General features: G+C 46.2%; 1 protein-coding gene across 1 annotated transcript in view; it reads right to left on the reverse strand.

The window, feature by feature from the left end:
- Positions 1-22804, reverse strand: part of Efnb2 (ephrin B2) — a 44542-nt gene extending 21738 nt beyond the window's left edge. Inside the window, exons 1-2 of the mRNA XM_021218998.1 lie at positions 22046-22804; positions 341-624 (exon numbers count right to left, since the gene is read on the reverse strand). Coding sequence (XP_021074657.1) covers positions 341-624; positions 22046-22176 — 415 coding nt within the window. The 5' untranslated portion in view covers positions 22177-22804. The remainder of the gene's footprint in view (positions 1-340; positions 625-22045) is intronic.
- Between the last annotated feature and the right edge of the window lie 2858 nt (positions 22805-25662).

Here is a 25662-nt window from a genome sequence, read left to right on the forward strand (position 1 = left end):
AGAATGGATGGCGAGAAAAAGCATTACACAGATTTACCTAGCAAAACCTCACCCAAGGTCCTTAAAGATGGTTTTGTTAGTGGAGATGCTGAGTCCCTTCATGTAATTTACTTATTTTAACACTGTAAGAATCCTGGCAGGTTCACCCCTGCTGAGTAGTTATATTTAATTAATACTGTTACTACAGGGTCCCAAATTTCAATTATTTAAAAGAAAAAATAAATGAAAAAGGCTTCTCAACAAATTATTTACCATGGTAATTTAAGGGAAACAGAAATGAATACAAACCTACTTAGCTTATCCTAATTCCTACAAAATAAAGAGAGAGAACTATACTTACATATAATGTAGTAATCTTTGTTCTTCTGAAATTCTAGGCCCCAGAGGTTAGGGCTGAATTCTTGAAACTTGATGGTGAATTTCACATCTTGGTCTGGTCTGGCACAGTTGAGCAGTGGGGTATTCTCCTTCTTAATAGTGCATCTGTCTGCTTGGTCTTTATCAACCATATAAACTTTATAATATTCATACTGGCCAACAGTTTTAGAGTCCACTTTGGGGCAAATAATATCCAATTTGTCTCCTATCTGTGGGTATAGTACCAGGCCTTGTCCGGGTAGAAATCTAAAAAGCATAAAAGAAAAGCCACTGAGTTGATAAAAGTGAACATCTTAAGGACAGTCATCAAAGAGCCAGGTGTTACCAATCACCCCAACCAAGACAGCTCAGCACTGTGCTCTGAGTCACCAAAGGTGTCTTCCTGGGGCAAAGAGCCTTCCTGGGTCTCTTAGGATTAACCCCCCCAAAACAAAAGGATGAACTCTTCTTCCTTTGAGGCATCGGGACCAGCGGCCTGATGACATTCTGTTCTCACCCTGCCCTTGTAATATTCCAATATTCTTTTGTGCAACTTTACAACAACTCTTCCCCTGGTGGTGAGTCAGACCTTCCCACCTGTTTGTTATTTTTTAACCATTGGCATCTCGGTTTATTGGGCATGCCAGAGAGATCCCATCAATTCCAGGAACAGAGCATGCACGGAGCCTTTGTTGTCCTGGTAGTTTCCATGCGCTGTTGATGTTAATTAACAGACAAGTTTCATCAAGAATGTTTCAAATTACTTATCATAATTAGTCAGTCACTGATCAAACAATGGGTTTTTTATTATACAGAACAAAAGAAATGTCTTACAAACCCATAAAAGATAACCAGAAATAATTAGTGTCGTATTGATTCAGCTGCAAGATGAAGAGCCCTCTCCTTGTGAGGACAAGAAGTACCCTCCTTGCTCCACAAATCTCCCCTTTTCCCCTCCCTTGAGATGTATTTGCTCCAATTAATTCTTCGAAGCAAATCCTTAGAACTAAGACTACGGATACAAAATCCCTTGGATGTTCCCAGCTAAAAGCTCTCCTCCTTTCCTCTTTTGCTGGCCATGCTGCTGAAAGATCTTCCCTAATGGGGAGTTTCTCTGAGCTGCTGAAACAAGAGCTTCCTAATGAACATCCTTCTGCAAGCACTAACACTAGCAACACACTCAGAGAGAGCCGCCAAGCTTGCAGGCTCATTAAAATATTAAAGCTCCGGAACAAAGCATAACCTCCCAGAGCTTCCAGCCTGGGATCTGGCATTATTTAGCCAGAGAGGCCCACCAGCCATGATGACCCTTGGGGCCATGATGAAGCAACAGATGAGAAAAGGATGATGGGGCTCCCAAAGTTTGAATCCACACCTACTAAGGTGATTTATGTAACCAGCCACCGGTTCTCAGCCAGTGTATTACAAGGTTACAAAGTAGCAGATAGCCCAGCTCACACTGTAGACTCATATTCAAAACTGATACTTTAAATTTTGTTTTTAATTTTGTACATGTATACAATGTATCTTGGTCTTACCCATGTTCTGCTCCCTCCCGCCAGGTCCCACTGTACTCCCCCCCCCCCATATATGTTCCTTTTCCCTCCTCACTTCATATCTTAAAAGCAAAGCAGATAAACAAACAAAATACATCAGTGGCACACCCAGGACTACACAGAGAAACTCCGTCTCCAAAAGCTACTGATGACTACTGATGATGGTGATGATGGTGATGATGATGATGACGATGACAATAATAAGAAATTGCTGAAACTTTTAAAAGGTGAACACACACACAAAAATGCATGCACCCAAAATTGCTTGTTACTTCTTTGGGTGTTATTGTACGACGACAAAAAAAGAGGGTGGTCTACTGACATCAGTGTCTTATTGGTATTGTTTAGTTAAATTAGTCCCTTTAGCAAGAACATATGATATTTACTGTTCTCTCGTTTAAAAACAACACTGGAACAGGTGAGATGACTCAGTGGGTAAAGGTGCTTGACACCAAGCCTGGGGACCTGAGTTTAATCTCAGGAGTCCACATGGTAGAAGGAGAGAGGCACCCCCTCCAAGTCATCCTCTGACTTTAAGAGTGCACTGCCATGTGTACTAGCCCTCCCCTGGGAATATGAAGAAAAACTTTTTGAGTGAGGAGTGGGATCCATCTATAATGAACCCTTTCTGTTAAGCAGAACTCAAAATGAATTTATAAAACTGTGACAAATTTAAACCATCCTTGTGTATATTGCTGAAGAATTCCCTACAACTCTCAGGAGACTTTGTAAAAATACAACCCCAGGGTCGCAAGAACTTCCCCAGGGAACTTCTAAAGGCCGGTCTCCCGAAGTAGGTTCTCCTTGCTAGATAAAATTCAACTCACTTCCATCAGGCCTGAACATGATTCATTCCTCCTTCTCCCCACACGGATTCTGAAGTGTCCTGTGGCTTTAGCAGGACAAGACAAGGTTGGGGGAGAAGCGGTGATAAGTGTTAGGTATTACTAATTCCAGGAATATTAAATTGCTCACCTTCTTGATTCTTATGTCTATTCCTCAACCTTTAAGGGAAAACCTTAAGACTTATACAAACTAACAGGCAAAAACAAGGGCCAATTCCTACCTAAGGCTTACCATCCCATGTCACATGTTCCCTCTCCTGAAACTGCTCCTTTTGTTGAAGTTGGTGTAGCTGACACAGTGGGAAACCATATAAATGCTAGCTAGGCTTGGTATATGTCTCCTATATAAAAACAGAAGTCTGAGCTACAGTTTCCAGACTTCTAAAATCAGGGTTCTTTCTAACTGAGGCGTATCTCACCTACCCATTCAGTTCTTTGTGAGCCCATCTGACCAGTGTATCTGTGTGAGCCTTGGGGATACTCTCCTACCCCTGCCATAGCATCCCTTATGTCTGAAATCTGGCTCATTAAGCTCTCTTCATCCAAATTTCTCCTAGGTCTCTATGAGGATCTCTCTCTCTCTCTCTCTCTCTCTCTCTCTCTCTCTCTCTCTCTCTCTCTCTCTCTCTCTCTCTCTCTCTCTCTCTCTCTCTCTCTCACACACACACACACACACACACACACAGACACACGCACTCATTCACTCACTGCTTAACAAAGGCATCCCAGGGAGCTGGCTCCCTCTACTCAGATAAGTGTCTGTAATCACCAGATCACCAGGCCCCAGACCTAACACTGACAAGCTTACGGCAAGAGCACAGGGCACACCAGTCTGTGCAGCTTCACAAATTGCTGTGCTTTTCATGATGTCTTCAACAGGAACAAATCACATAAATAATTTAATGAGTTTTTGATTCATCTTGCAAATCAGCCTTGATGTTTAGTTTTGATTCAGTGTGCACAGTTTGATGATGGAGCATCCTTGGTAACCTGTTGAATGGACAGGTGGAAGGGCGGGACCTGATGGTTTTAGCACACATGTATGGTTTGGTTCTGGCCAAACCTACTCTTCCTAAAGCTTCAAGGAAGCTACAACACAGCAACACTGAAACAGAATTACAGAATTTGATCTTTTGCTTCTAACAAGTTGCTGTTACAAGTATTCACTAAGGGGGGAAGGGGGCTCTGCATGGCAATCCACAAGAAATCCACTGGTCTCCCAACACAGGCCTCTGGGGAACCCTTACCTTCCCAGAGCTGGAGAGATAGAGCCTTTTGTTTTGTTTTGTTTTGTTTTTTGAGACAGTTTCTCTGCGTAGTCCTGACAGTCCTGGAACTCACTCTGTAGACCAGGCTGACCTCGAACTCAGAAATCCACCTGCCTCTGCCTCCCAAGTGCTGGGATTAAAGGTGTGCTCCATCATTGCCCAGGAAGATAGAACTTAAATGACCAAACTGGGGCTTTTGGTGTGAGAGAGGGTGTTGTAGAGTGTGGTTCTCCAAACATAACCAGCATTTTTATCAGGACAGCTATGACTACTTGCAAGAGTCTGTGGATCAGACCTGTTGCCTGTTGATATTCCCCTTATGGAAAGAAGGTATAGGGAGGGTCAATGCATGTTTGGACTCCTTCACTCCGGATGCTCCTTCACCTGCCAGCTAGCTGCATGTAACTCTGTCCCATGGTCTTCTACTCACTAGAGGTACTAGTTATTGTTTATAAACTATGAGTGGTTAGTGAAGACCAAAGCCATTAATGCAGCCATCCATGCAGAGAAGTAGCCATCCATGCTGGGGTGAGATTGTTCAATGCTTTGGGGTCATCATCCATCCTCATGTAGGCAATTCCTTACCCTGGTCTATAAATGAGCCCATAAAACCTCATTGTTCCCCCAAGTTAGACTTTGATAAAATTGTACTTTGGTTCGTTAGTGTCCTATGAGGAGGGGGGTAGGCATTTGCTTACATCTTCCCAAGGAAAGAGTCCACCCAGGCTGGCCTGGAACTTACTATGTACATGAGACTAGCCTAATGGTCCTGCCTCGACTGCCCAAGTGCTGGGATTATAAGACGTGAATCAGTATGCCCACCAAGCTACATATTGTTCCAGATGCTCTGAGGGACTTTAATAGATGATGATTGTGTTTTTAGGGGCTAACAACTCAACTCCCTGAAGTTGGGCTGCTCCCATATGTGTGTGGTTCCACAGTGAGGGCCCAAGGCCCAGTGTGGTCATTGTACCATAAGGCTCAATAAAATGATATCCTAGTGGAAAAACATGAGCGAACAAATAGAAGCTAACAGCGACATATGCTGAAGTCAAAGCGCCCCAGAGAGAAGGTAGGTCACAGGTAAGACTGGAGCTCTGAAGCCAGGCCATTTCACCAGGGCAAGTACAAGGAGGAGCCAAGCCAAGGTGCCACTCCACTGATTGTCCCCAGGCAGTTTCTTGTCCTAGCTCTCTGGGTCTTCATAGCTTTTAACAACCTGCTTTGTCTAGAGTACAAGACAGCTACCATTTACTCCCAGGGCTGCAAATTACAAAGCCAGAGCCAGTCTGAAGCAGAGCTGAGCCTTGCTCCCTGCACCTCTAACCCCAGAGTCTAAGCCACAAGTGTATTCCTTGTATAAGAGGTAAATCCCTCAAGGGAAGGTGAAGAAATCCAACAGGAAAAGCCCCTTCCCAGCCTGTCTCAGTTCCCATTGTGTTCACAGTAGTAGCTAAGTCTGGTTTTGTGGAATACATGTTTTTCGAAATCAAGCTTTTCATTGATAAGCTATGAAGTTAAGGGGAATGGAGGGAAAGTCAATACACACTCAGGCCTGCAAGAATCCCACAGAGAACTGGAGGCATCCAGCTGCCTGCCCTGCGAACAATGGCTGGGACATGCAGCGCTTTTTGAGGTGTCCACCTGGCATGTATCCCTTGCCAAAAGCTGAAAGGTGAAGAAGAAATGAGAATCTGTGTTTTAGATGTAAACTTAAAACGGACTCCAAACAACACAGGCAGATACTATTCGTTTCTCAATCACACTTAACACTCGGCCATAAAATCCATTAAAACCAAGTTAGTCAACAGAACTCTACCTTCTTCACAGTCCGAGTCACATTCTGACTTGTTTTAGCAAACTGGGGTAAGGATCATCTTGCAACCAAAACCAGTCGTCACCTACACCACTTGTACAGAGGGGATGACGGTTCTGGCCTAGCTAGGAGAACAGAGCAAGGCTTTCCCTCTCTGTAGTGGCCACTAAGCATCAGCACTGAGCTGCCAGCCTGCCGAGAGCACACACCACTCCAATGTGACCTCCGCATCAATCCCATTCACTTTCCCTGGGGAGTCCCTTAGGGCTCATGGGGAATACTGAACAGAAACAGGTCACTCCTATGGTTTTCCCCAGTGAATCATTTCCAGTTGGACAATAGATTCCATGACTTTGTCTCCAATAGGGAAAGAAGGGAACTGGGATTAAAAAAAAAAAAAAGGCAACTCTAAAGTTGGCTTTCCAAAGCCAGAGGCCTGGTATAAAATGATATGATGCCAGAATCTATTTTTACCCATGGGTTGCCTATTGATTTAACTCAAGTTTGAAAAGGTGCTTTGCCAAACTAGACTCATAACAAAGTATCCTACGCAGAATACTTGGGGTCACTCTAATGGTCTACATTAAACATTAATACTTAGCGATCTAAATTAGATCTCTAATAATTTAAATTAGACACCTCAACTTCATACTTTTCATTGTTAAAAAAAAAAAAAAAACAAACTTGATTAGCATCCCACAACTTGACGTTCCTTAATGTTTGTGGCGGAGAATGTGTAGCAGAATTAATGAGTAGAGAAGAAAGCACAAGCCTGTGTGAAGCAGACTGGTTTCAAGTGTTGGAGTAAGGCATGAAGACATACTCTGAGATGGAGATGGAAGGCTGAAACATGTGACTTCTGTGGGCATACATAACAAATCATGTCACCAGAAGCCTGGCCTCAGACGGAGACATCTATTGCCAGCTTTGCCTCTGACCTTGACCCTGTGCCATGGGAGACGAGATACTTCAGGGCAACTGAGCTGAGGACCTGAAGTTTTTCTCCACCTCTCTCTCACCAGGAAAACCTCAATTTTCCTTACTCCTCTTTTAGTGTCTACATTAGGGACCTCAGTGTAGACACCCCATGACTTCATGTGTTTCCTCACATTGGCAAATCACAAAGGCTAATGTAGAAGCTACAACACAGCTAGCTACTCAATACTGATGGTGTCTGTGGCCACACAGGTGAAGCAACGATACATGGAAATGAGCAGTCTCCATGTCTGGTGAGACTCCTCGAAGTGCGTCTCAGAAATGCCAAGAGCTTCTGGTGACAAAAGGTCAGTCAGTACCTATAGCGATTCACCAGACAAATCGACTTAAGTGTTTCTTATTTCTGCACCATTAGGCCAGATATAAGCATCTGAAATCTGACCTCAGAGTTCACAGAGCAGATGATGTACCCAGGTTATAGTTACAGAAAACTGTAAGTTTTCCTATGTGCAGGGCATTGCAATCCAGATTCATAAGCCATTACACAGTACCTTCTACTAAAACATTCTAGCCTTCTTTTCATTTGAAATGACACCTACTGTAACCACACACTTTGCAACATCATTTTGGTCAATCATAGACTGCGTATGAAAAGGTTCATACCACAATTATCTTAGTCTGAACATTGAGCCATAGTATCAGATCCACCTAAAGAGATATTCCTTGAAGATGCCCCACTGTAAGGCAACCTAGGACTGTGTGTGACCACACACAATAAGATGACTTATTCCACCTGCAGATAGTCCCATCTGTAAACCATGTGGCCTGCACTAGACTGACTACAGAGACCAATATATACAGAAGGCTACATCACTGACAGTTACCTGTAACCATTTGGGATGACGGTGATTTTTAAGTTTCTGTGAGTTTCAAAATTCTCCTCAGTAAACAGTGATTTTGTGAGCAGTCTGGACATTACTTTAAAATGTACAGCTTCAAAAACTAAATTCGCTAGGCCTAGTGACACAGGTCTGTAATCCCAGCTACTCAGGGGGACTAGGGCAAACGGGTCACAGTCCTGAGGTCTGCCTACACTACAGAGTGAGTCCAGGGCAACTCAGTGAGACCATGTCTTGAAAGAAGGAGCAGAGAAAAGAGCTGAGAAGATAGCTTAGTGTTGTAGCACTTGCCCAGCGCGTGTGTGGTCAGGTTTAACCCCCAGAACCCCAAAACTTCAAACAATAAGCAAATGTAAAAACCTGAAGTATATTTTTGAAACTAGCTTTCTTAGCTCTGATTTTGGAAAGCATTTTAAATGTTTAAGGCTTATAAATATTTTAACTTTCCAATGCAATGCCTTAGAAAGCACCATATGACAATGTGGCCTATGTGTTAAATAGCCCTTTAGCCCACAAATTTAGAACAGACATTTATCCAAACAAAAAACAACAACAACAAAAAAGAAATAAGAGATAAACACAATTAGATTTCATCACTGACAAAAATGGGGAACTGGGATGACAAACTGGGTCATCCGAGAAGAAAGAGCACCTCAATCACATTAATACACTAAGCCAACGTTGTATATCAAGGATACTTGGAATCTGTCACATTCTGGCAAACATACTCTTCTTTATAAAATGCTTGTGTTTCTTTTTAACTTGGTGGTAAAGACTACAGGAAAGAGGAGACGGCAGTGTGTAAGCTGGCTCATCCCCCACCAAGTATGGACCCTAGGATCTTTCAGGATCAGGCCAGTCTCTTGCCTCAACTCTGCAGCCCTTGTGATGTCCATGTGCAGTTAGGCCAGCACGACACGGCAGATGAAGGCTCTTCTCCGGAATGTTCCACGCCGTCGGGAATATTATACTCCCCAAGAACGGCCGCTTCGAGCCGTGAGTGTGTGAACTTGATACACGCAGGCAGAATAGTCGGTGGTGTGTTAGTTCCATTTGCTGCTAGAGTGCTGCTGCAGATTAATCAGCTGTTCTAGAAATGTCCTCAACAGAAGGGTTTGTTATAAGATGAATAAGTAAAAAAAAGTAGTGCCCAAGGAAGACACGGCAATAGCTTCCAGAAGAAAGTCCTGGGAATCATTTTCCCCCTTTTTAGTGAATAGCACTTTACTGCCCCCTCTGGCACTTTAACATCAGAACAAGTTACTACCCAGACTTATTCTGAAACCAGAGAAATCGTGGGGTGTAGAGCTAGCTCTGAGGTGTCAGGTTCACACAGAACTAGGTTACCAGATACCATGTTTAGAGTAACAAGTAATTACCCTGAAACTTCCAGCAAGCACACCCCTATGTTCTTAGTGGCTCCAAACCTTCAAGAAGTATGTAGTAATTGGAGGCTTTAACTGACATTTTCTGCTTTAATTCAAAGGTGCATGTGTGTTGGAACAGTGGCCTGTTTTCACAGGTGCCCCCTTTCTTTCGGTTTTCTAAAACAAATGCCCTATGCAACTTGAGCCCGATTTATTCAAGGATAAGAACAGGGGCCTGAAAGCAGGTTGTACAATTGGGGGACCATTAGAGTGTTCCAAATGGGAGACAGCGAGGGGTGGGGTGTGCATTTCAAACTTCACACCAACCACAAGCCAAACCTTTTCAAGAGCCGAAAGATGAGAAGAGCAGAAATCCAAGCACCCCGAGAGAGCAAGCACACAGCCCCAGAACCAGTTCAGCAGCTCCAGCAGGTGCGGAGCTGACAGAGCACTGGAGGAAGGGACCAAGCTAGTTATCAAGCACTAGGAGAGGGCTTTCCTTCTGGCCTGATGACCTCACACTACATCCCACAGTCATACTTACACCAATCCTAACTTACACCAATGAGTCACAATGACATAAAGTTCCACAGCTTACACCGCTGTAACAACTGCATGAAAACTGACTCCTTTTTATATTAATCTTCTATTTGTGATATGATGCTAAACAAAATACTGGTAACTAAAGTAAATTTTATCTTGAAACGCTCAAAGATGATATTCTCACCGTTTAAACAGTTTCTTTTCCACTCCCAGGGAAACAGTACAGGTATTTGCTTCAATTCTACCTGTGCAATATGTATTTTTTAATGTCTAAACACTCTCATTCCGCAGAAGGGCACGCCTGTAACAGGCTGAGGTTGAAAATGTATTTTCTGCTCATCATTTCTGAGTCAGACTTCAGCTGTGTGATGCAGATACCACAGCTGTTTTGTTTTTTTGTTTTTGTTTGTTTGTTTTCCCTTTCACAAGTTAACCAAAACCACTATTTAAATCTGATACGGAATTAAGAAATTCAGGTCTTCATTTATGTAATGGATCTAAGAGTATTCTCTGCCTATTCTATACCACTTCCCTTCAATTAGGAAAAGAAAAAAAAAAATTCACAAAAATTCTGTGGCCAGCTATGGCAAGACTTGAGGGCCAAAGCATGAGCCGGAGGGGTTGGGGCTGTGCGCCGAAGAAGAGGGGTAATGGTATGTGCCAGACTAGCCTGCTGGCAAACCAACCGGGTCGGCTCCATGATTGAAACTGGGATTTCATAACCTCAGTGACAAGAGGCATTGCAGCCTTCTTTCCCAACCGTAATTTGTTAGCACCTGTACGGTCATGTTTCCAGCCGTGCTTTTAGCAAGAGTCTATAAAGGAAGGTGGACCCCATGTTATTTATAGGCCAGGCCCTAAAGGGAAAGATGGCTCTCACAGAGGAAAGGTCCAAAGGGCACCTTCAGCTGGTTCTCTGTTGTTTCAGAGCCATTTGCTCATTTACCTCAGTGGTGAAGTCACAGGGATGAAAGCCACGTGTAAATTTAACAAGGAGTGAGTGGTTTGCCACTCCAAGACCAGGCATCCAGGAGTAGTGCTGGCTGTGCACACTGTCCCTTCACTCCTCTACCCCCTCATCCCCACCAGCATACATTTCTTTCTTCATTTAGAAGGGCTCTGCCTTTGTGGAAATCAATTCACTCTCATCTAAGGAAGCTCGTCCCTTCTGTGAGGTGTCCAGCAAGCAGAAACCCTTCCCTACTGTGCCCCTGCCCCCTCATCTCTTCCCCTACAGAGAGGCACTCAGATGATGCCTTCCACAACAGAAGGAGTAGGTCTGAGAAAGACGGAAGGGACCGTGGTACTCAGCTTTGTGGGTCTGAGAGGGAATCTCCTTGCCAGGCAAGCTTAATAATCATAGCAACAACAACAGTTTACAAGGCTGTGTGCAATGGCTTTACAAGCCCCTAAATGGCAGCTTCCCATCACATCCTCCTTCCCAGGCTCCAGGACAGGGGTTAGGCACTGGTTCCCTTGGGTGTTATCTTCCTCCTGTCACAACCAGTGGAGAAAGGGAAGAAGAGAGAGGAAGAGAAACCCAGTACGCAACAGAAATGAGGAGTGGGATTGGTTACTGATACAGATTACCCAGCACCGTGTCACATGGTGGAAACATGAACAAATGGGGCTTTTGGGTAACTCCCTTCCCTGGCCCAAACACGGGACACCCCAGAGTCACTCCAGCAGGCTGCCATTGAACGAGAGAGCTGGGCCGGGAGGAGCTCAGAGAGAACTGGGCCAGGAGGAGCTGAGAGAGAGGACGCCATGCAGAGGAGCTTCAGAGCCTTAGAAGTGAAGATCCGGGGTTGGTCGCTCTGTCGGGCAGTTTGTTGTGGTAGTAGGCAGATTCAGAGTGGAGAAAATGCAAATCCAGAGGCGCCACCGTGGAGTCCAGAGAACCCCAGGCCCACCAATATTCACCGCCTGGCTTCCTTAAACAAACTGCTCCAAACTTGCAGAACATCAAAAGCCAGATGGGCTGAACTGAATGAATCCACAGGCAAAAAGCCAGACTCCCCGTTTGCTGTAGAAATAGGCCTGGACTTGATTTGAGTCTTCTCAGCTCTGACAAGCTGGAAGCTGGCACAGTTCCCAAAATCCAAAATAAAATGGCATTTAATTGTGACTAGACTCTAAAAAAGATGTCATACTATCTCCTTAGTTTGACACACACTCAGCAGCAAACTGGAGATGACTCTAGAAGCCAGACTTTCTCCCAAGGGGGAACTGACCAGTTAAATTCTTAAAAGGAAAATGTTGATAGTCAAAGGACTCCTACGCAATAAATGCATTAATATGATTTGCCATAAAAACTGCCTAGTCATTCTTTAGTTGGGCTGACAATGACTCTGCTTCCAGCAGTATGACCTTGTTAGAAGTGAGCTTCAAAGGGTCCCTTTGGAAATGTACCACCAGGATAAAGGAGAGTTACTCAGTGTTCAGATGAACAGGGGAAGACCACATTCAACACTTGTCTTTTCGCTGAGGATTACTTTGAGCAAATACACCCTTAACTTACCCATAGCCAACTTCTTATGTCATCGTAAGAGAACTGAACAGCCAACCACCAGAACACTTCAGCCAGATCTGCATCTTACTTAGCTTCCCATGGCCTGGGAAAACTCGGTTAACCAATCCAGTCCCAGTTTCCTCGACTAGGATTAAGAGGATAATATGACTATTTCCCTTTGGTGGCTGCAAGGAAGTTTAATGAGTACGTATCCAGCACTTGGAGCAGCAGCTGGTTGGTATTTGGAAAGTGCTGTATACAATTGCTGTTATATAAAATACGGATCAATAGGAAGCAAGGGTTCTAAATGCAGGGAGGTGGAAGCCACTCTGCCCATCCCTGAACCCAGCTTGGATTCATGTACTCACTCAAGGACAGATGTCTTTTATCAGAATAAACAAAACAGTTTTGTACAAAGAAGCTGAACAGTTGAACAAGACTGTTCAGAGTTTGTACATGCACTTGAGTTTTAAGACAGCACTGGTGGGGGAAAGCAGAGAAAGAGGGTCCAGCCTGGTAATAAGACGAGAGAATTAAAAGGTACTTTGTAAAACAGAAAGTCTTAAAGAATCAACAGGAATGACAAACGAACAAAACTAAACATCATTAGAGAGCTTAAAATACTAGGCTTCATTAACAGTGTTGTCATTTTTTTTTTCCTTGCATGTCGATGGTACTCAGTAGACATCAGTAAATTTGACTAACAGTAGCTGATGTTGATTGGTTTCATGTGCCAAGCTCAGAGCCAGGCCCTTTACACATTTAATCCTGACCACTGTTTTATTAGTCTCCCTCACCACTACTATGTGATTGTCTCTAATTTAAAGGTGGACGAATGAGCAACACAGAGCATATTGTTCTAAACTGCACAGCCAATAAATGGCTAAGCAAGGATTGGCTCACACAGGTGAACTCCAAAGCCCTATAGCTCTTGATCAGCAAGCGTCCTGGTGAAATCAATTGCCTGACTTGCCCATGATGACACTCACTTTTAAAACAATGGGTATTGATAATCCCCACCTCAAAAACACTGTTGAAATCAATGAGTTGCTGTCCCACGGGATCTGTTTTTCCCACTTATGGGATCTGACTCTGTGCTATGGATATTCAAAGACACAAAACACATCACAGACGCTACTCTAGGCCGAAACTGGCTTGCACACTACTGTCTTTCAGCAATCTGCCGTGACTTTGCTTAGAGACACTGCTCTCATTAAAAACTCAAGTTCCTTCTTACCTGGACTGCTTCTCTACCCAGGTCTGGCCACCTTTCCCCGGACCCCTAGGCTCCTCTCTCTATATATAACACCATGGAATCCTAGCATGCAATGTTTCTGTTTCTATTTGGCTTTCAAATCTCAAAGAATGAGTGAGCCAGGTGCTGGTGGTAGATGACTTTAATCCTAGCACTAGGGAGACAGAGGCAGGCAGGTCTCTGAGTTCAAGGACATCCTAGTCTACAGAGTGAGTTCCAAGAGAGCCAGGACTACTCAGAGAAATCTCGAAAAACCAAACCAAACGAAAAATATCAAGTAAAGAGAATTTTCTGCTTTGACTTTATTCTCAGTGTAGGGCCTTATTGAATTAATTAACCAAGTTACCACTGCCAATTATCTTGGGCCCTTGTAACCTCTAAAAGGAAGGGTAAAGGCCAGATCACATCCTGGGTCCTAAACAGCCTTTGAAAGTAGGAAGACTGCTAGATTCTCTTCCAGAAAAGGTTGACCCAAGGCCGTTCTCCCATATGGCCTCCCACCACCACCAGTAGTTGGTAGCATCTGGGAGCTTGCAATAAAAGTGCGTATCTCCCAGCCCCACCTTAGCCCTCAGGAATCAGAAACTCTGGGGTGAGTCCAGAAACCAGCTTTCACAGTCCCTGAAGGCAACTGACTTTGGTACCCTTGAGCTCAGGAGCCTTGGATCTGGAGGGTGGATGTTGGATCTCTGACAGCAGGTTATAAAGACACAGGCAGCCTACAACGCAAATCTGGGCTGTGCCTGCCCATCCCACAAATACTTACTGGATGCCCACAAGGGTCAGAAGTGAATGAACTGTTGAAATGAGGCAGAGTCAGCCCTTGCCTTACAGATTCGGCAGGTGGTAAGCACCTGAACATGCCTGGAAGCTGCCTTGTACATAGAGACCTGGGGTTAACTGCCAAGCCTACAGGATTGCAAAGGAAGGCTGGAAAGAGATGGTTTGATGTACATCATACAGAAGAGGTTGCTTCTAGAGGAACCCTCATGAGCTGTTTTCTCACAGAAAGAGGAGATTCAAGGCCTACAAGAGTTTGTTTGAAACCTAAAAGCATCCAAATGATAGTTACATGGAAAATGACATTTTATAACTTCTTCAGTTAGATACATTTTGAGTTGGAGATTTACCTGATTTATCCTGCTTCGTTCAATCATTAATGAATGTGCTAGGGACTCAGTAAGGTAACACACGTGGCAGGTTGGGGGAGGCAAGGACTGAAGCGTTTTATCAGGCGGCATGACCAACCATGCTGTGCCTTGGGCTCATCTGCTAGCCCATGAGTGGATGGAAGAGGTTCATCTCAAAGGCAACTTTGCCTCTGAGGGAGAGAAACTCCATGAAATACACAGAGGCAAGGGGACAGACCAGTCAGCAAGGTACCCCACAAGACACATACCTCATCACTCCCTGAACACACAAGCACAGAACTTAGAATCAACCCTCACACATATTCCAGGGAGATTCAAGATGAGTGTCCATGAAAAGTACAGATGAATGTCTTGGTGCCGAGGTGGACTTCACCATTAGAGAAGTGATACAAATACTGTAATTAAAATTTGACACAACTGAATTTCAACAGAGAAAATGAGCTGGAGTTTTTAACCATTCTGTGTATAATCTATTTACAATGTCTATGAAAAGGATATCTTCTGAGTGTGTAGCTCGCCAGGGACTCATCCACAGCACTTGTAAAGTGTGCCACCTGGGCATTTCCAACTATTCCCCATGCCAGCTGAAGAGGACGGAAGGCACGAACTCTACCTCCTTCACTCGGGCCTGTTTGCTCTTCCTGTTTTTTATTTTTTTTCCCACTGTGGTTTTAAAATTTGAAATCAGCCAAGTATGTATCACAGACCCAGTATGCTCTGCACCAGAATTATATGTTTGACTTTGTACATGGAAAATATTTGAATGAGCCCCTGCTGATTCCACACTGCAACCCTTGGAAGGCTGCTGCCCTGGGAGCCCAGCACTGCTTCATCACGACTTGTCTGGGCCCTCCATTCTGAGAGAAGACACTTCTAAATAGATCATGCAGGTATGCTCCATAGAATGGAGAGCCCAGAAAAGTAGTAAAGAGCTCGCCCCTGGACGGTTAGTAAACAGATGCAGGGTTTTCTTGCATAGCTCTTTAATCACTTTAACCCTGTTCCTAACGGAAAGCTGGAGGCCAAGGCGATTCAGCTTCTCCTTTTGTCAGGTTGCCTGCCATAAATATGCACCAGTCTGTGTGTGAAAAGCTGAAGGAGGCGGCAAGCTTGCTGGACATTTATCATTCTCTGTTCCCTGCTAACAAGCAAATACTTTAGTTGAATGGGCCATTAGCAATCATTGTCACATGGAGAATGAAAGGTGCTAGGATGTGACCAGCTTATAAATTAGGGGTGTCCCTACTCTTTGACGAATATCAGCAAATCCAATGGATCTTTTAGGTATATGATCAGAATTAAGATAGAAAGGAAGGCACAGAGTGGCAGGTGTTTGGGTATGTGAAGTGGTATATAACAGTAATGTTTCTCATAATTCTCAGAGTAGTGAGAGAAACAGATCATAAGGGTACCTATCTACAGCCCCAAACTATGATCCAGTGTGAGAACTAGGGAGAAAGTCAATAAAACAGGTCTAAAGAGAATATTTAATGATGATCTTTATTATCTGTATGGAAGCAGGTTTAGAAGAGGCTTTCAACCCTCATGTTCCTGTTAAACAGCTTCCAGATTCCATGTGTAAATTAACTCCAAGACCCACTCCATGAAGAAAGCCCTTGTCTTGAAGAAATAGTGAGACTTTCTTAAAATGCCAAAAGATGACGATAAAGCAAATATTTCCTTTCTGGTGGCTTGAACCAATTCTGGGTGTCACTCTGCACCTAACCCAGCAAGGAGTCAATGGCTCACTTTGTCTATTGACTAAAATGGGTAGTGTGGAAGACCAGCACTAAAGTCCAGTTCCCTTACAAGCTGTTGGGGACAGAGGGCAGTGACAGACAGTCAACACCATCAGGAGTTCCTGTTCTTGCCTTTAGTGTGGGTCAGCACCATCATTTTATAATCATGTCATTTCCACCAGGGAGCCTGTCCCAGCCAACTCGCAGATTACCAATCACAGTGGTCAAGAAGGCCTGGAACCTCTGGAATCGAAGTTTTGTCCTACTGGTTGAATTACTTGAATTAAACTATAATTTTACTCTTTTCAATAAGGTAATGTGTTATTTTTCTTTTTCTTAAATGTGTCCAGGAAAGAAAAGACCAACCTCACAGAGGAGCTAGCGGCCCAGGTAAGGGCCAACAACCCAAGCTTTTCTTTGCCTTGGCAGTGCGGAGATACAACCCCCACGTCCTCCTCCTGTCCTCCGCCCTGTATGGGGAAGAGGGGAACTGAAATCAAAAGGCCTCTGTTTTCTTTTCAGATAATTCAGGGCCTACCTATCCTCCTTCTGGTCTCTGTTGCTGCCCAGCAGGTCTCTGCCTGAAGCCCAAATAGATGAAGGCAAGGGCGGCGAAGGGCGGTTAATCCTACAGAATGGCTGGCTCTGTCAGGCCAAGAGTTAAGCAGGAAAAGCTTCCAGGCCCCAAGGACTGCAGCGAGCTGTGAGTTTTAATCAGCCTCCATCTCGGTCTACAAAAAGGCCGTCAATGAAAGCTACCTTGGCCATATTATCTTCCACCAATGAGCAAGAACTGTACAGCTCCCTTTCTCGGCTTCGGCCATCCCAGACCACAAGTGGCGCTTTCATGATTCTTAATCCTGGTTCCCAAGTCTGTGTGGCTCTCACATAATACCAAACAGCCTGGAGCAAGGGCCTTTCCCCCACACCCTTTTCAGGGACGTGTCATTTCTAACATCAAGCTAATCTATATGTTGCCATGGCTTCCCCTTTATCTGCCTTTACATCTTATGAACTGCATGGATTTACCACATTATTTTTATCTGAAAGACAGAAAATGGTGGTTTTATTGCCATACAATCAGATTACTGCCGCTAGCTTCTCTATGCCTTTTTACCATACTTCAATCAAAAGGGATCAGTTTCTTTATGCTCTGCCCTTGATTTACTTTACATCTGTAAAGACGTAGTCTGGGTTGTAATCCCCTTATTAACTATGACCGGGGTTGATTTGCCTAAAAATAAAAGCAAATTGTGTCAGACCCTTTCACTTTGTTTTTGATTCCGAACTACAAAATGGATTACTAAAGAAATCTTCAGAGTTCACACGGCTGGTATAGTGCTGAATTTAAAATGAGAATTAAACAAGTTAAACAGGGGAGCCGTGTCAACGGTTTGCATCTCCCATCATGGGAGAAGGGCTGACTGCTTGCTTTTGTATTCTTCGGCTTTGCAGAGACAATGAAGCCACAGGAGTTTTTTCCAAGCTGTTCGGAACATGTCTCGTTTGCTTTCCCCTTCCTTTTGGGCTGTTCTCATTCCTTGCCGGGCCCCCTTCTAATCCACCCCTTTATTTGGGGGAGGGGACCTACCTAGAGAGAGAGCTCACTCCTCTCCTGAAGCTTACGGTTCTACCGGATCTGCATATTTTAATCAAAATATTTTAAACAGTCCAACACTTCTCTTTATGCAGGAGTATAAGTGGCCTGAAGAGCAGGTTCTTTATGCAGGCAGCAAAGGCAGGCAGGCGGTAACTAGAGACATTTTAATACTCTTTTGGGGACGGGGCTTCTTAATGTCCAATTCGTAATTAGATATTTTAAGAATAAAGTTTTCATTAGAATGTCAAATAAATATTGCTCCTTAAAACAATTCTTTTCCCAGGGTCTACAGTCTATATATGCTGTTCCCTGCCACTCCCACTTCTGTGACGATGCCCTGCAGTCATGCTTGGATCTGGAATAGTCTCCCATTCCGAGAATGCCTTCTGAAATGCAGCTTCAAGTCAGGTGTCAGATTAAGCTCTGGAGAGCAACCCGAAATATTTCAGCTAAAGATTAGACAAGAGGGATTTAGTTACTCCACTGCCCACAATGCTAGTCTGAAGGAGGTTATCCTTTGGACCCACCAACAGGATTCGTCTTAGTAAGTGTGAAGTGGTTCTAGAAAAGCTAATAAATCCGCCAGTTTCTCCAGCAGACTGGAAACCATTCCAACACACGTTTTTTTAGGTGGTCCCTGGGGGTGGTTAATTCACCTGTCTTGGAGCTCCAGCTACCAAATCAGAATCACCGGGGTCATTTGCATTTCTTTGCATTAGTAGGACAAGTGTCAAGAGCTAAGCTTTGTCAAAGATTTAGAACCAAGTGCCCAGCAAATTATCTTAGCCTCAACTCTCCTTTGGGGGCTGGAAGCAGTAATTGCGGGAGGTTAAGAAGTTCAGTCCCAGGACACATGACTCTCAGATTCTCATCTGAAAAGGCATCCACATTAGTCTTTGTGTTCTGCCTGGCTCTGCTGTGGAACAAGGACAACGCACAATCTATAGTTTATCATCCTGACAGAGCACGAGGAGTGTGGATGTGAGACAGTACCAATCCCAACCCCGGTGCTTTGGGGTTTGATTTTTTTCCCCCGCTCTCTATATTAAAACCAACAAGATTGGCCCAAATGCAAACCGTGGAGTTCAAGGGGCTATTCAATCAAGGCTGAACCGGTATTTGTTTATCTACAAAAATAGGAATTTCAGACACAATAGAAGGTAGGCTGGCGTATATGTGTTATTGACCGGTTATTTAAACAGTGCTATCCATTGTAGTTTAGTTTATCAATCTGACAGGCCTGTATTTATTCAGAGTCTGACTAGGGAGAGGCCTGTGTTGCAGGTTATCTGGATATTAGCCAGCCATTCTTTTGTATCAACTCAATCAATTTCAGGAATTCAGTATTATGTGTGGAAAAACATTGCATGGGAAAAGCACAGTGCTCTGTAAATTAACTAGTATGTATGACTTATAGAATAAAACCCCTGAGATAAATTAATACTGGAAGGAAATATTCAAGGGTGTAATTTATTTTAGTATACTATGCCAGTGTAGAGTTGCTAATCCTAAGTGAAACTACTATTCATCAAAACAACAACAAGCAGACACTACTTTATTATGGCTAAAACATTATCCTGGGGAGGGGGTTCTACTGAAATGTTAATTAGAAACGGTTGCCAGGCTTTGCTCCTCTTTACAGAACTTAAAAATAGTTGAAAAGTGACCTAAGCAGCACCCGCATCTTCAGATACAATGTGACTAACCGGACAGGGCAGCCACTTAATCTTGAGTACACAGAACTTCTGATTGTTACATAAACTCTTCAAGATGGGGTGACAGGCAATGTGATTAAAGTAGTTATGGAGACTCCAGTTTACAAAGGATTTTCTGGGCTCTACACGCACGCAGCTGCTGCATGCTCCCTGTGTCGACCACCTGCTAAAAAGGCTGACCCCAGAATGAAACAAATCTAATTACCAATGCCTGTTTCATGACAAGTGACTTGTCCCACGGTTCATGCAAAGTGAGGTGAAGCTTCCAAGCATCCGACTACCTACCTGCCACATTTTACCTACAGAAACTTTTCTCTGGAAAAGTGAGCAAGGGCGATGCCAGGCACTAAAACCTAAAAGGCTCTTTTGTGTTACTCTTCCGAGGAAGAAGTATTTCTGATCTCACAGACAGCATTCAGCCACAGGCTTTCCAAAGACTTCCAGCCACCCTCAGGAAAATTCTAAGACCTTTTATTGTGGAGGCCAGGGAGTGATCACATCAACTGCACCATACAGGGAGGCCTGCTCCTCCAAAACCCAGGGCCCTAGCAGCTCTCTATACATCTGTGGACACAGCTCGGAAAACTATACTGTTGAAGATCAAATAGCGAATAAATGAAAATTAAGTCACCCCTCCCCCCCTAACACGTTTCAAATCAAAGACATCTCCAGGTGCTAGGTGCGCTTGGTGGCGGTGGTGTTTAAACAAATCAGCATTTCTAATCCTTCTGGCTGCACGCCGAAGTATAGTGGTCACTACGAACAGAAAAGACGGTTATGTTGCTCGGAAGGGGTTCATGGGAATTTCTTTAAACTAGATTTAAATATAAATATTAAATCCGGACCGGGGCGGGGGGGAGAAAGACTCGGCCTCCCAAAAAGAGGCTGTGAGTGAAAGTGCAAAGTGGAGAGAGGGAGGCAGCCCGGGGAAGGGATGGGGGGATGGGCGCGCTCATAGCTAGCATTCGGCAGGGAAGGGTGACCTCTGTAGGCAGCAGCTACCACCAGGGCCCTAGGCCGAGTGGCAAAGGCTGCAGCGCTCAGATCCCAGCCAGGAGCCTTCTGGCACTACTGGGTGCCTGTAGATCCCGTGTGGATGCAAAGATACCACGCCAGGAGAGCAAATGCAACACCTTGCTTTTAAAAAACAAAACAAAACGAAAAAAAGTCTTTAACAGATCAAGACTACATTAGAGGGGGCCGCAGTAACTTTAAAACAAGGGCCTCCTGATAGCACGCACGCGCGCGCGCGCGTGCACACACACACACACACACACACACACAAATGTTTTGGGTCATTTACAACTGTAGGGTTTTTTTTGCCCTTTCGAAGGGAAACGTGTTTGGTCAATTATGTTGCTGAATTTGAAATTTACCACTTTCAAGAGAGTAGGTACAATTCTTTGCTTATGTGGTAATTTCAAAAACAATTCGTTCACGTCTACTCTGAAGCCGTGCACCACACGCTCAACTCCAATTAGACCATTGATTTTGCTTCTAATCTGAAAGGTCTGACTCCAGCCAGGAGCCAGCGGCGTCTCCACGCTCTCCTAGGGCTGAGTCCAGAATTCCGCACAGCACTTTCTGGCGGTGGTTGGAAAATGAGGTAAGAGGCAGCACCCAGGCGCGGTTACTGGGGCCATGGCTGCGTATACCAACGGATGGCTAACATTTTCGAAACGCGGAGCGCACCCTGGGAGACCAGACCTGAAAGTTAGTCTCAGGCCTGGTTTTCTCCCGACTGTGCGCTTTGCTAAAAGCAAGTCTGATCAAGGGACTCCCGATTTCCCAAAGATGCAGCGTTGACCGAGTAGGGCCCTGAAGGCGTCGTTAAAATTAAGCCATCACGCCGCACTGGAGCTAGACCACCAGTTCCGACGAGAAGGGAGAGGCCGACAGGCAGAGAGTTCGCTGCCCGAGTTCTCTGGCTGAGCCATCGAGCTCCCCGAGCACATTCGGGCTAGCAAGAAGGCGCCGAGGCATCCCGGTTCAGGGACACCCCGGGCGCAGCTCCCTTCCTCTAAGGGACGCTCCACTACCCCAGACTCTCAGTTCTTGTCGCCTTCTCGTTGGGCCCGGGCCCGTGGTTCCCGCGCTCCTCGCAAGCGCAGCATCTCTGCCTGTCCCCGGAGTCCGCCAGTGTGTGTCTGTAGCCCCGTTAGTGGCAACGTCCTCCGTCCTCGAAAAAGAAGGGAGGCCGGGTAGCGCCATCAGACACCTTACCGGGCATGCCACCAAGTCGCCAGGGCTTTGGGACTCCTAGAGCACTTGAGGTTGGAGCCCCAATTAGAGTACCCTTGGAACCCGCGCTCTCAAGATCAGCCGGTCCCCACCTAGAGAAATGTAGAAGGGTGGAAGATAGGGCACAGGAGCCCCAGGTTCTAGAAACAGGGTCCAAGGCCTCCTCCCGCCCGGATCATACCGCGTACCCCCGGGCGCCGGCCGAGGGCACCGCGGAAGAGGGAAGGATCGTGGACGCCACTTACTTGGAGTTCGAGGAATTCCAGTAGATAGGCTCTAAAACTATCGATCTGGAGATCGCAGTTCTGCACAAAACCATCAAAAGTCCCCAACAGTACTTCCACACGGAGTCCCTCCTGGACCGGGCCATGGCCATGGCCAAGCCGCTCCCAGTTCTGCGCACTCCGGGACGCGATAGGACCGGCCTCGGGCCGCGACCCCCAATCCTCCGGCGCGGACGCGCCGCGCCGCTCCCGCGGTCGCCGAGGCCAGGTGCGCTTACCCTGCGCGTCCCTCAGCGCGCGGGGTGGGGTCGAACGCGCGGGGCGCGGCGGCTCGGCGGACTCGGGGCTCCGGGGCGCCGCGCCGGACGCAGCTGGGACAGCCGGCTCCCGTGCGGCTCCAGGGTGCCGGGCCAGCCGCGGAGGGCGGGCGCGGCGAGGGCACTGGGCCGGGACAAAGGCCCGCAGCGGAGAGACGAGTCAGTGTGAGGTGGCGGGTGCTGCTCCCCGAGAGGGGCCGCCTGACTATAGATCCAGGACAGCGGGCAGCGGCCCGGGCAAGCGAGCGCCGCGTCGGCGCGGTTCCATGTCCTGGAGCGAAGAGAGAAAGGGCGCCTCCAGAATCCTCGCAACTCGCGGCCGCTAAGCAGTCAGGAGAGCACTGGGAACCCCGCAGGCGTCTGACGCGCGCGGGCCTTTGTGTGCGGGGAGGGCGCCAGGACCCGCTCTGCGCGCAGCTCCGCGATCGGACCGGTGCCTCTGTCCCCGCCGCGGAGAGTCAGCGCGCCGAGCGCGCTGTCAGAGCACTATAAACGCGGGGCCCCGCCCAGTCGCACGCAGCCCATTGGCTCGTCGCGGCGCGAGCGCACGCTGATTGGGCAGCACTCCCGTCAGTCTGCAGCCCCTACCCGACACTGGGCACCCAGAGGTAGGGCGCCCCTGACAGGTGAGCCCCGCCCCTAGGACGAGCCCCGTTGGGCGCCGGGGACCGCGCACTAGTGGCCCCGTGAGGCACAGGGCACAGGGTTGGTCGCCTCTTAGCCACTCGCACCGGCAGGGTCACTTCGCCCGGCAAGTGCCTGGGCTGGCGAGTGCCCTCGCTAGGATAGGGCGAGACATGGTGAACGCAGCATTCCGCCTTGCGGCGCTCGCTCCCTGCCGCCCCGCGCGCGTACGGCACCCTGGCACTTCGCGGTTTCCTCTGAGAGCCTTCCAACTTGATTCTGGCACCAAGTATTCCGGCCCGGTCCATCGCAACTCAAAACAGACTCCCACGAGGCCGAGAGCCTTAGCAGCCCACTGGCAGTGAGAGCCAGCCAGTCTGCCGTCCTTCCCAACCCCAAGCCCCAACTCCGTGAGTCCGCTCCCTTTCCGGTCCTCTCCCGGCAAGAACAGCGCCTCCAAAGCTCCACTGACAACGTCTGAGTGGACTTTTCTTCACTAGCTCCCGGGAGACCCCGCGACCCCACAGTGGCCAGGAAGTTAGGGGTGACCCGGACAGAGAAGTGGCAGTTGTGATTCTCGTTTGCTTGCTCCAGGCCGATTTTGAGAAACCACGGCTGAGACTTCTACGGGTCCACAGCGCCCACTAGCGCCTACTTTTGCCTCTCCGTATTTCAGAACAAGCCGACCAGTTACTGACTGGATCACATCTTAAGGATCGGAAAAACACTTGCTCGTTATCAGAGAGAACAAAGTAGGTGGAAGGCACAGTCCCATGTACAGCCCATGGCCCAGCAAAAATTAACCACGTCTGTTCTTAAAATGCTGTCCATCAATACCAGAATTTCTTCAAATGGAAGGTATCTTTAAAAACAAGCCCCATGATTTAGTTACTAACTACTCCCTCCCCCGCCCCCTTCATCCTTCTTTAAAACGAATTTCGACCTTTATAGTGTTGACTTTCAAAAACCTTAATGTAAGTTAATGTGTACTGCAACTATGAATTGGTTTGGAAAAACTCGTCTAAGACCAACCTTTTCTGTAATTACTACTTTTAAGTATGCCTGCAATATGATTAGGGGTGGGGAGGTGGGATTCACGCTAGGTTAAACAAGGGTTACAAACAGAGACAGAGAGAGAGAGAGAGAGAGAGAGAGAGAGAGAGANTTCAAGATCTCAGACATTAGACCTTTTTACTGCTAATCAAATGTGTTCTCATGCAAGCTCCAGCATTGACACTTAAAAGCAGATGGAGAGAAAGACAGAGAGAGAGAGAGAGAGAGAGAGAGAGAGAGAGAGAGAGAGAGAGAGAGAGAGAGGCATATACAAAAGACAACCATAGAAGAAAATTCTAAAGCATGGCCACACCAGTCATGCTGTAATGTCTCTAAGAAGGACTTCATTTTACAACTAAATTCTTGGATTTGTTTTGAAAACAGGACACAACTCTATGCCAAAGGACAAGGTACTCCAGCAGAGGAAGTCGATGGTTCCTAAAGCTAAGGATGTTTCTCAGTCAACAGACTTGGGAATTTAAAAGTACAATGTATTACAAAATAGAAATGATTTCTTACAGAGAGGCAGCAAAGCCGAGTTTCACAAAGAACAACCCATTAGCCAGCAAAAATGTACCATACACCACGCCTCAAAGCCAATGCTAGCCAGTTTGGTCTTCAGGCTATTGTGCAACTTGACCACACCAAAGGCTCCAAATCTTTGATTTGGAGGGGAAAGTGTGATCACATTCTCTAAGAATGGGTTGCGGTCAACTGGCTCTAGTTCAACCTTTTCCTTTATGCATTAATGGAAACAGACTGCTTCAAATGCAGTAATGGTACTATTTGTATACTGTAGCCAGTATAGGTAGCAGGAAATGAAGCCTGTTTCCCAATGTGAACTGAGTGGTCTAGAGGCCCATCCAGCAACCTGTGTTAGGTACTGTGGTGGACAAAGTCCAAGTATCTAACTGGCCTTACTCTAAACCAAGTGTCTGCTCTATGAACTGATTAGGTATTTGGTTATGAACACGCAAAGTCAAATGCCACTGCTTGTAACCTATAAATGGAACCACTGAGGGCAATACCTAGGTTATAGGGAGAGCTCCATGCTACAAAAGGCCCAAGAGAACTTAGAACCAACCAGTCCCATGCTTAAGTCCTTATCTGACAATTAATCCAAAGTGAACAGTCATTTACCCTAGGAGAACCAAGGAACACCCACATGTATAGTAAAGAAACGTCTTTTATTCTAATCCCACAGGTACCGAGATATTTAGCAGAATATGATTGTATGAAACTGCTGGGTCCCACCAAACCCAGACACTATTGCACACGCCCGCAAGATTTTGCTGAAGGGACCCTGATATAGCGGTCTTTTGTGAGGCTATGCCAGTACCTGGCAAACACAGAAGTGGANGCTCACAGTCACCTATAGGATGGAACACAGGGCCCCCAATTGGAGGAGCTAGAGAAAGTACCCAAGGACCTGAAGGAGTCTGCAACCCTATAGGTGGAACAACAATGAACTAACCAGTACCCCCAGAGCTCGTGTCTCTAGCTGCATATGTAGCAGAGGATGACCTAGTCGACCATCATTGGGAAGAGAGGCCCCTTGGTCTTGCAAACTTTGTATGCTCCAGTACAGGGGAATGACAGGGCCAAGAAGTGGGAGTGGGTGGGTAGGGGAGCAGGGCGCGGGGG

This window comes from Mus pahari, chromosome 19, assembly GCF_900095145.1.
Source record: "Mus pahari chromosome 19, PAHARI_EIJ_v1.1, whole genome shotgun sequence".
In the NCBI taxonomy this organism is placed as follows: Eukaryota; Metazoa; Chordata; class Mammalia; order Rodentia; family Muridae; genus Mus; species Mus pahari.